This window comes from Vicia villosa, linkage group LG7 (assembly GCF_029867415.1).
Source record: "Vicia villosa cultivar HV-30 ecotype Madison, WI linkage group LG7, Vvil1.0, whole genome shotgun sequence".
Classification (NCBI taxonomy): Eukaryota; Viridiplantae; Streptophyta; class Magnoliopsida; order Fabales; family Fabaceae; genus Vicia; species Vicia villosa.
This window is the reverse complement of record NC_081186.1, coordinates 71,141,294-71,153,265: the sequence shown is the minus strand read 5'-3', so window position 1 is coordinate 71,153,265 and position 11,972 is coordinate 71,141,294. Positions and strand designations below refer to the sequence as shown.

General features: G+C 34.6%; 1 protein-coding gene and 1 pseudogene across 1 annotated transcript; both read left to right on the top strand.

Moving 5' to 3' along the window:
- Positions 1–2,908: 2,908 nt before the first annotated feature.
- Positions 2,909–6,474, top strand: LOC131620743 (putative disease resistance protein RGA1). Its single transcript, XM_058891908.1, has one exon. It carries the CDS (start codon positions 3,050–3,052, stop codon positions 6,116–6,118), a length of 3,069 nt encoding a protein of 1,022 aa, XP_058747891.1. The 5' UTR covers positions 2,909–3,049; the 3' UTR covers positions 6,119–6,474.
- Positions 6,475–7,314: 840 nt separating this feature from the next.
- Positions 7,315–11,591, top strand: LOC131620744 (putative disease resistance protein RGA3; annotated as a pseudogene).
- The last annotated feature ends 381 nt before the right edge of the window (positions 11,592–11,972 follow it).

The following is an 11,972-nucleotide window of genomic DNA, read 5'->3' as shown; positions in this document are numbered from 1 at the left end:
CCAATTATGGTTTCTTCTTCTTCCATCTCTTATCTCTTTCATAACACTGAATGGTTTCTTATGTTTGTTCAAGAAACTCAATCTTTCTCATAGTTTAAATTTGTTCTTGATAATGCTCGTTACAACAAGAAGGATCATGGGTATAACCTATGAAAAAACTCACATCAATAGTGGAAAATCTAAAAAAATAAATTATTGGGGAGAGGAGTAGGTGAAATGGTTAGGCCGAACTTCTATAGCTATCTTCTAGTGCAATTCTCTTAACATTTATCTCTTTATATTTCAACTATTTATTTATTTCCGCCGTGTTTTCATTGTTTTTAATATGATTTCCTTTTCTTTAATATGATTTCCTTTTCTTTATTTATTTTAATGTATATTCTTTATTTGGTTTACAATTCCACACACACACAATTTGATGAAAAAGATGTTAAGCATTGTCTCTGTAGGTATTGTTTACATATGAAAGCAAGTAATATATATTTATAATTAGACATTAATGATTTTTAGTGAATAATAGTTTGTTATTATTACAAGTGTTTTTATATTTCATTCGACTTATAGGTATTTAACGAACACACATCATTCACAAATGAAGACTTATATGACATCCAATTACGTTAGACAACTTGTTTTCTTGAATTTTATGAGTCTACACGCTGATTTATGGTCTCTGTTAGTTGTTGCCTTGTTTGTTGAACCATTTGATATGTTTGAGTGTTGTTGTAAAAAATTGAATATGTATTGTTTGAGTCACTCTGAATATGTTTGTGTAGCTTACCCGATGTAAAAAAAAAAACACACTTTCCTAACACCCTACATTACCTCTAACAATCAAAAGGAGATAAAATACCTTTCCCAATCGAGATAAAAAGTTTTTTTCGTAATAGTGGGAGTTATTCTTTCACAAGAGATACATATGTTCTTCTCTTAATCACAATTTTCATTTTCTTCGTCTCGCCCTAGGTCCCATCATTTCGAACCACGAAGACTTATTTTTTTATCATTCAATTTTTGGTGCATCTTTTAATTGAAACACATATTATTCTTCATCATAATTTTCATCAATGAAAAAGTCAAATCAATGTTCTAAATATTAAAATATTGTAAAAATAAAATCAACATATTAAAGAGCAAATATCATCTTTTAATTGCATATTATATTTTATAAAATAATTGAATTACTATAAGTATTATTATTATCTTTATAAATTTTACATTTTAGTAGAAATATATAGTTTTGACTAAAATAAAAAACACATATATTATTATTTTTAATCATAAATTGCTATATTAAAACAAATAAATATATAAAAAAAATGGTCTCACATAAATTTCTATATACATAAAAAATACATGGATTAGATAACAAAAATCTCTTTACGTTTAACCAAAGATTCTTGGGTTCAAATACAATTTTGGAAATGTTGTACAAATTAGTCATTCTCGACTCAAGAGATTAGTCTTTCCATTTAACAAGATACTCATTTCATATAAAAAATTATATTTTTTTCTATGATAAATAAATGTGTAGTTTACTTATTATCAGTATTGGTTCACACACTTATGCACTTACTTGATCACAAAGTAAATATTAAAATCCCTAATTTATTTATATAATGAAATGTTGTCCTTCATTTATAAATTGATCCTTCATTAGTATTATTTGAATATGATAGGAATGATGATTGAAATGCTCCCCAAAAAGGATTAAGGAAGCCATGCATGAAGGTAAACGGAGGTCAAGATTCAGACCTAATTCATTGAACGAACCACGGGTAAAGGAATTCCTTGTGAAATAGTGCAAATTTGCTTGACAAACACACATTTAATCAACGATTGAAAGGTTGCCCAAAACTTTCTTTTGTGCGAAGTAAGTTCAATCTGCTAGCGAGCCATTTTAATTTTTACTTATACATCAAACAACAAATTTTCTTCTTCTTTTCTTCTATTTTAGACAACACATTTTAAAATTGGCATGAAAGATTAGGCAACACATTTCAGTTCAAGGGAACAGATGTTTAAACATCTCCTTTATCTTGTACATTAGTTACTCAACCATTGCCAGATATTTTGGACATATACATATATGACTTAATGTTGCGAGCCTTCCCTATATAGTTTTATGTCACACTTTCTATGCGTTTAACTATGGTTCTAAATTACAGTTTGCGAGTGCAATTGTGGCTGCAATATTGTTGATGCGGTAGCCTCCACAAGCGCATCAGACCAAAATGTTAAGGTGAACTAAAACCATGATGCTGGCCGCGATTTAAAATCACATGAGACAATTTCACACATGTTTCTTCAAGTATTTTCTTCGAAATTCAAAATTTTAGAACCCAAAAATTCAATAATTTGCTTCCTTAGTAGTGAAATTTTTTAGCATTAAGTATTTTCTAACTGTATATTTCAAATACCTCTCAATTAAAATTCACACTGCAACGGCCCTAAAACACATTGTAGCAACTGTAATGACCGCTATTGCAATACCCACAACCACAATCACATCCGCAATTTAAAATCGTGGTGTAGACGACAAATATTCACTTGTTGAATGTTTTGTTCAGCCCCCAATATTTTGTTGTAGACAATATTTTTCAAACATATTTCTATTCATGATTTACTAATATTGTTTAAATTAAATAAACTTTATTTAAACAATTTTAACTTGAATAAAAGAAATGTAAAACAAATTACATATAACATGATAACTAGTCCAAAAAGCTAAATAAAAAGTTATTATAAAGCAAAGTTAATTAATTACTCATTCTATTGGTTAAAGTGGCGCAATCAAACTCTTTATTCTTGTTTTACTATGAAAACAAAACAAAGTCAACAATAGATTTTTTTCTCCTTAGAAACCGAATGGAACTTGCATCAATTATTGAAAGTTGCATTGTTGTTTCGTGGGTATTTCCTCATAATTTCCATTAACTTTCTAGCTTAGCATATACTTATATACTCACATTTCATCTGTTTACTTCACCACTCATTCATTCAATCTAAACAAGTTTCTCATCTTTTCAACTTTTTCTTTTCTCAAAAAATGGCAGAGGCCTTACTAGGAGTAGCATTTAAGAATTTGATGGCTCTGCTTCAAAATGAATTTTCTATCACTTCCCAAATCAAGTCAAAGGCTGAAAAGCTATCAGCCACCTTGGATCTGATCAAGGCTGTACTTGAAGATGCTGAGCGGAAACAAGTCACAGACAGGTCTATCAAAGTATGGCTGCAACAACTCAAAGATGCTATATACATGCTCGATGATATTCTTGACGAGTATTCTATTAAATCCAATCAACTTAGGGGAGTCTCATCTTTCAAGCCAAAAAACATCATGTTTCGCCATGTCTTTGGCAACAGGTTGAAAAATATTACAGAGAGATTTGATAAAATTGCTGAAACAAAAAACAAGTTTCTTCTAAGAGAGGGTCTTACTATTAGGGAAAGCTCAATTGAAGTACCTGAATGGCGCCAAACCAGCTCTTTTATTTCTGAACCTAAAGTTTTTGGACGAGAAGGTGATAAAGAGAAGATTGTTGAGTTTCTTCTCACCCAAGCGAGGGACTCTGGCTCTCTTTCCATCTATCCAATTGTTGGCTTAGGCGGCGTTGGAAAAACAACTCTTGCTCAATTGGTCTACAATGATGTTAGGGTGAGTAACAATTTTAATACAAAAATTTGGGTTTGCGTTTCTGAGGCATTTTCGGTCAAGAGGATTCTATGTTCCATTATAGAATCTATCACATCTAGGAAGTGTGATTCCTTACATTTAGATGGAATACAAATAAAGGTGCAAAGATTGTTGCAAGATAAAAGATATTTTCTAGTTTTAGACGATGTATGGAACAAAAATCATGAGCTAGAATCTGGATTAAGCCAACAGAAATGGAATAAGTTGAAATCCGTGCTGTTGTGTGGATCTAGAGGCTCTTCCATTTTAGTTTCCACTCGAGATGAGGATGTTGCAGAAATCATGAGAACATGCCAAACCTATCACTTGTCTGGGCTCCCAGAAAATGAATGTTGGTTGCTATTCAAACAATATGCATTTGGACATGACAGAGAAGAACGCGCAGAACTTGTGGCAATAGGTAAGGAAATAGTAAAGAAATGCGGTGGATTGCCTCTTGCGGCACAAGCATTGGGAGGTCTGATGCGATCAAGGAGTGGAGAAAAAGAATGGCTTGAAGTTAAAGACAGCAGAATTTGGGGTTTAACACATGAGGATTCAATCTTGCCTGCCTTGAGATTGAGCTACTTTCATTTAACTCCGACCTTAAAGCAGTGCTTTTCTTTTTGTGCAATATTTCCCAAAGATAGAATAATCATGAAAGAAGAACTGATTCATCTTTGGTTGGCTAATGGATTTATTTCGTCTAGAGAAAATTTGGAGGTCGAAGATGTTGGAAGCATGATTTGGAATGAATTGTGCCAAAAATCATTCTTTCAAGACATCAAGATTGATGAATATTCTGGAGACATTTCTTTTAAGATGCATGATCTTGTCCACGATCTTGCTCAGTCGATAATGGGGCAAGAATGTGTGATTTTAGAGGATGAGAACATGGCTAATTTGTCCAAAAGTACCCATCATATTAGCTTTTACTTTGGTCCTTATTTATCAGTGGATGAGAGTGCTTTGAAAAAAGTAGAGTCCTTACGCTCAATGTTTGAGTTGAATCGTGATAGATATCTACAAACTAATTACTTCCCATTCCCAACAAACTCTTCTCTTCGGGTTTTACGCATTTCCCCTTTCCAGGTATTATCACTAGGAAGCTTAATTCATTTGAGGTATTTGGAACTTTATGATCGTAACTTCGAAAACATCCCTGACTCAATTTGTAACTTGCACAAACTGGAAATCTTGAAATTGATGAATCTCTCAGAATTGAGATGTCTACCAAAACGTTTGACTTGCTTACAAAATCTTAGGCATCTTGTCATTGAAGATTGTGATTCACTTTCTCAATTGTTTCCCTACATTGGAAAATTATCTCGCCTAAGAACATTAAGTGTATACATCATTGGTTTAGAGAGAGGGCAAAATTTGATAGAACTACACAATCTAAACCTTAGAGGAAAACTGAATATTAAAGGGTTAAAATATGTTGGTAGTTTATCTCATGCTCAAGATGCCAATTTGACAGCTAAAAAAGAAATCCATGAAGTATGCATGTCATGGAGTGTCGATGATTATATTACTGACACCCCGACTGTTAGTTCCGAGCAAGTATTAGAAGGGCTTCAGCCACACACAAATCTCAAAAGCTTGAAGATACATTACTATAATGGCTTATGTTTCCCAAGTTGGATCCAAACTCTAACTAGTTTAGTTTCTCTTGAACTTAAGGGTTGCAACAACTGTGTGCAGCTTTCAGGACTTGGTAAACTACCATCTCTTAAGAAACTCGAACTATGTGATATGAATAATCTGAAATTTGTGGATGATAATGATGACGACGATGGCGAATCTCACAACAGTATGAACGTGAAGATTTTCCCATCTCTTGAGGAACTCATATTATTTAATTTACCAGGATTAGTGAAGTTATTGAAACTGGAAAGAGGGGAGATGTTTCGTTGTCTTTCTTTTTTAAGAATTTCCTTTTGCCGTCAACTTAGATTGTCATGTCTTCCATATGTTAAACGCCTCTCTGTATTTGGATGCAACAATGAGTTACTGAGTTCAATCTCAAGCTTCTATGGTCTTACTACCCTTTACCTTGGTATAGGTACAGGAATAACATCCTTTCCAGAGGGGATGTTCAGAAACCTTACTTGTCTTCAAACTCTAGAAGTAGATGCCTTTTTGAACTTGAAGGAGTTACCAAATGAACCCTTTAACCTTGCTTTAATACGTCTGCATATCACTTACTGCAATGAGCTTGAGTCTTTACCAGAAAATATTTGGGAAGGTCTGCAATCCCTTCGGTCCTTGACAATTAGTAGTTGTAAAAAACTGAGATGCTTTCCAGAGGGTATTCGACACCTCACTTCTCTAAAGGTGCTGAATATTTTTTATTGCCCAACATTAGAGGAGCGATGCAAGAAGGAAACGGGGAAGGACTGGAATAAGATAGCGCATATTCCAAAAATAATTATTGTTTAGAGTGAAGAAGTAGAAATGTTTACTGCATCCATATTCATCGCATTTCCACCTCCACCTTTCACTATTGTCCTGCTGCTGTTATGTTGTGCAGTGTATGTCTGAGACTTGAATGTAATAGAAGGCAGTTGATTGATCAAGTTATGTCTACTGCTTTGTTTGAAAGCTAGAGTCTCATGCAATTTTTCGGCTGCAGTGGAAGTTCTTATGATTGCTTAATTTTAGTCCTGATTTGATAATGTTATTGTGCTTTGGGAGTGATTATGCTTAAGCATAGTAAATGTAATTAATTAGATTGATACCACATTAGTGCTGTTAGTTAATCTCCATGTATAAATTTGGTATATGTATGAAGTTTGTGGTTAGATGATTTTGCTTTAATGTAATGTTACTTTTGTTGTTTTGTTTTGGAGAGTTGGATTGATGGTTTTTTTCCTTTCTTTTTAAAAAATATTTGCTAGTTTTGGATGATGTGTGCAAGTGAGGTATTTAGAGCTTTATTTTGTTGACATGAAAACCATCCCTGACTCAATTTACAACTTACATAAATTGGAAATCTTAAAATTGAAATATTTAAAAACACTGGTTTGTCTTCCCAAAGGTCTGGCTTGTTGAAGTTGGTATTTGTGAGTTTGTTTGAAGTCTCACATTGCTTAGGTTCCCGGACTGTTGGGTGTATAAATATGTGAGGACAACCTCATCTCTTGAGCTAGCTTTTGGGGTTGAGATCCAAACATATTTAACATGGTATCAGAGCCAGGTTAAGGACTGCAATGTGGGCGTTTGGCCCATGTCCACGCTAGGCGTGAGGGTGGGTGTTGAAGTTGGTATTTGTGAGTTTGTTTAAAGTCCCACACGCTAGGCGTGATGGTGGGTGTTGAAGTTGGTATTTGTGAGTTTGTTTAAAGTCCCACATTACTTAGCTTAACATTAAGGCGTTTGGCCCATGTCCACGCTAGGCGTGAGGGTGGGTGTTGAAGTTGGTATTTGTGAGTTTGTTTAAAGTCCCACATTACTTAGCTTAACATTAAGCGTGGACATAGTGGTACTATTACTTCTTCCATTAAAGATTTAAATGTTGGTACTATACTACTTACATTTCTGCTTGAGCTTCCTGTTACTACTTTCATTTCTTGGTATAGTAACTTTTCTCTCATCTTTTTTCTCCTTTAATTTGCATCTTTCAGATTTTAGCTATCGACAAAGACATGTTTGTGTTGACAGATTTAAATTCATCTAGTGCATAATCACTTGAGATTATTTGAGGGAGTTTATGGAAAGAGTTATGACACGTCAATAAAAATTAATTGTTAAAACAGAAAATTGTAGACTCTCTCTTCCCCTCCACCCTTATTTCCACAGCCTTTCTTATTATGTAGTTAATCTCTTGTACTATGTTTGCAGGATATGTCACTCTTTGGTCTTGTCTCTCTAGTGTGTGAGTGTTCTATCTGATCATTAAGACCAACGATCTGCCATAAGGGATTTGGTGCTGGTGTATTGTGATGCTTCCTACAATTTCACAGAAGGAGTTTGTCAACAATTTCTACAAGGAGTTTGTCAACAATTTCTTATGTATGATACAATTGGCTTCCCTTCTACAATTTGTATGTCCATGTCATTTTGTTTCAGAGAAATTTTCTGAGAATGGCTTTAATTGCATATATGCATTAGATGACACCATGGGTTATTCCCTATCCCATGTCATGTATTGTATAGCACTATTGTATTGTATATTTTTGAACTTTATATAATACGGAGTATACAATACACTGGTATGGACAACTGTTCATTATAAAAGCAAAGTTACTTCATCATTATGTTCATTATAAAAGCAAAGTTAGTGTTCATCATTCTGTCTGCCACATCTTAGTGGTTAAAGTGGCTCAATCAAACTCTTCCCTTCCCAACAATCTTTACTGGCCAGTGGGGACCTGTTTCAGGATATTTATGCAAAAGTAGACTTTTTATTCATATGAAAACTAATGAAAAGACACAAAGAAAATCAATAATGGAACCTTGAATCAATTATTGAACTTTTCACTGTGCTTTTCATAATTCCCAATACATCAGCTTCAACTACTTAAGCACTTGCATTCTACTCACAGTTCTTCCTGTTTACTTCAACACTCCAAAATTCAACCGAAACCAATTATTCATCTTCTGATTTTTCATCTCTTTCATTACTGAAAAAATGGCTGAGGCCTTGCTTGGATTTGTGTTAGAGAATTTGTCATCTCTGCTTCAAAATGAATTTTCCACCATTTTCGGAATCAAGTCAAAGGTTGAAAACCTATCAACCACCTTAGATCTCATCAAGGCTGTCCTTGAAGATGCTGAGCAGAAACAAGTCACTGACCGCGCTGTTAAGGTATGGCTGCAACAACTCAAAGATGCTGTATATGTGCTTGATGATATCCTTGATGAATGTTCCATTCAATCTACCCGGCTGAGGGGTATCAACCCAAAGAATTTAGTTTTTCGTCGTGACATAGGCAAGAGGTTGAAAGAAATTACAAGGAGATTAGACGATCTTGCTGATAGTAAAAACAAATTTCTTCCTCGAGAGGGTATTACTATTAGGGAAAGCTCAATTGAAGTACCCGAATGGCGCCAAACCAGCTCTTTTATTGCGGAACCTAAAGTTTTTGGACGAGAAGATGATAAAGAGTAGATTGTTGAGTTTGTTCTCACCCAAGCGAAGGACTCTGACTCTCTTTCCATCTATCCCATTGTTGGCTTAGGTGGCATTGGAAAAACAACTCTTGCTCAATTGGTCTACAATGATGTTAGGGTGAGTAACAATTTTAATACAAAAATTTGGGTTTGCGTTTCTGAGGCATTTTCGGTCAAGAGGATTCTATGTTCCATTATAGAATCTATCACATCCGAGAAGTGTGATTCCTTACATTTAGATGGATTACAAATAAAGGTGCAAAATTTGTTGCAAGGTAAAAGATATTTTCTAGTTTTAGACGATGTATGGAACAAAACTCGAGAACTAGAATCTGGATTAAGCCAAGAGAAATGGAATAAGTTGAAATCTGTGTTGTTGTGTGGATCTAGAGGTTCTTCCATTTTAGTTTCCACTCGAGATGAGGATGTTGCGGAAATTGTGAGAACATGCCAAACTTATCATTTGTCTGGTCTTCCAGAAAATGAATGTTGGTTGTTGTTCAAACAATATGCATTTGGACATGGCAGAGAAGAACGTGCAGAACTTGTGGCAATAGGTAAGGAGATAGTAAAGAAATGCGGTGGATTGCCTCTTGCGGCACAAGCATTGGGAGGTCTGATGCGATCTAGGAGGGGAGAAGAAGAATGGCTTGAAGTAAAAGAGAGCAGAATTTGGGATTTAACACATGAGAATTCAATCTTGCCTGCCTTGAGGTTGAGCTACTTTCATTTAACTCCGACCTTAAAGCAGTGTTTTTCTTTTTGTGCAATATTTCCCAAAGATAGGATAATCATGAAAGAAGAACTGATTTATCTTTGGTTGGCTAATGGATTTATTTCGTCTAGAGAAAATTTGAAGGTGGAAGATGTCGGCAGCATGATTTGGACTGAATTGTGTCAAAAATCATTCTTTCAAGACATCAAGATTGATGCATATTCTGGACACATTTCATTCAAGATGCATGATCTTGTGCACGATCTTGCTCAGTCGATAATGGGGGAAGAATGTGTGATTTTTGAGAATAAAAAGGTGGCTAATTTGTCAAAAAGTACACATCATATTAGTTACTATGCTCGCCATTTATCAGTATGTGAGAATTCTTTGAAAAAAGTAGAATCGTTACGCACAATGTTTGAGTTGAATCATTATTATCATAGACACACCGATTACTTCCCCACAAACTATTCTCTTCGGGTTTTACGCATTTCCCCATTCCAGGTATTATCATTCGGAAACTTAATTCATTTAAGGTATTTGGAACTTTATGGTTGTGACATTCAAAACATCCCTAACTCGATTTACAACTTACGTAAATTGGAAATCTTGAAATTAAAAAGTCTTGCAAAACTGAGATGTCTACCGAAACGTTTGGCTTGCTTACAAAATCTTAGGCATCTTGTCATCGAAGGTTGTAATTCACTTTCTCAATTGTTTCCCGACGTTGGGAAATTAACTTTCCTAAGAACATTAAGTGTATACATGGTTAGTTTAAAGAGAGGACAAAGCTTGACAGAACTACGTGATCTAAACCTTAGAGGAAAACTGAATATCAAAGGGTTAAAAGATGTTGGTAGTTTATCTCATGCTCGAGATGCCAATTTGACAGCTAAAAAAGAACTCCAGGAAGTATGCATGTCATGGAGCATCAATGATGAAATCACCGAGACCCCGAGTTTAAGTTCCGAGCAAGTACTAGAAGGGCTTCAACCTCACACAAATCTCAAAAGCTTGAAGATACATTACTATAATGGCTTATGTTTCCCAAGTTGGATCCAAACTCTAACTAGTTTAGTTTCTCTTGAACTTAAGGGTTGCAACAACTGTGTGCGACTTTCACCACTTGGTAAACTACCATCTCTTAAGAAACTTAAACTACGTGATATGAAAAATGTGAAATTTGTGGATGATAATGATGGTGACGAATCTCAAGACAGTATGGACGTGAAGATTTTCCCATCTCTAGAGGAACTCATATTAAATAGTTTACCAAGATTGGAGAGGTTGTTGAAAGTGGAAAAAGGGGAGATGTTTCCTTGTCTTTCTATTTTAAAAATTTCCTATTGCTTTCAACTTAGATGGCCATGTCTTCCAAATGTTAAAGACCTCGAAGTATTTGGATGTAACAATGAGTTACTGAGTTCAATCTCTAGCTTCTATGGTCTTACTACCCTTTACCTTTGTATAGGTAGTGGAATAACATCCTTATCAGAGGGGATGTTCAGAAAGCTTACTTGTCTTGAATCTCTAAATGTACAGTATTTTGAGAACTTGAAGGAGTTACCAAATGAACCCTTTAACCTTCCTTTGGAGTGTCTGTATATCACTGACTGCGATGAGCTTGAGTCTTTACCTGAAAAAATTTGGGAAGGTCTGCAATCCCTTCGATCCTTGACAATTAGTAGTTGTGAAAAATTGAAATGCCTGCCGGAGGGTATTCGACACCTCAGTTCTCTACAGTTTCTGAGTATTTATGGGTGTCCAGCATTAGAGGAGCGATGCGAGAAGGAAACAGGGGAGGACTGGAACAAGATAGCGCATATTCCACATATAAACTTTTCCATTTTTATTTAAAAAATAGGAGATTGAAGGGGTTGTTTAGAAAAATATAGAGGCTAATTGGAATGCACATTTTTTTTAGTCTGAGTTAACTATGACACTTTGTTGTTTTGTTTCCGTTCGAAAATGTTTTGTTTGAGTGACGTCAAATGTTTGGATATAAGAAGGATATATGATTTGTTTGGTATTGTATCTTAAATTTTTTGTTCATATTTTAAAACTTTGATAGTAATATTTTATTATGAGTCCATTAATTCCATTTTATAGATAACTCTTATGTTTTTTATTAATATATTAATTGTATTTTAATTTTTTGAAAAATGATGTATCTTGTACCGGTACCGGTATCTACATCAGGTACATTACCAGTGCATATGCATCATAGTCTACATTTAGGAACAAAATCGGTCACCAATTTCTATCACATATGACTCATGTAGAGTCGGTTACGAAGTACCTATGTATCTGTTCGCAGTGATTTCTGACAAACAACCGCTAGTCCTCCAAACTCTATATTTTGATAACGTGCATGATCGATTAGATTGATCCTAGGACATGTGTCACAGTTCTTATTATTTCCATGGTCAGACTTATATTAAACATTGCTTCGAATGACAAAAGGTA

Excerpts from the sequence above, each read along its gene's own strand:
- LOC131620743 (XM_058891908.1), top strand. The coding sequence starts at position 3,050 with ATGGCAGAGGCCTTACTAGGAGTAGCATTTAAGAATTTGATGGCTCTG.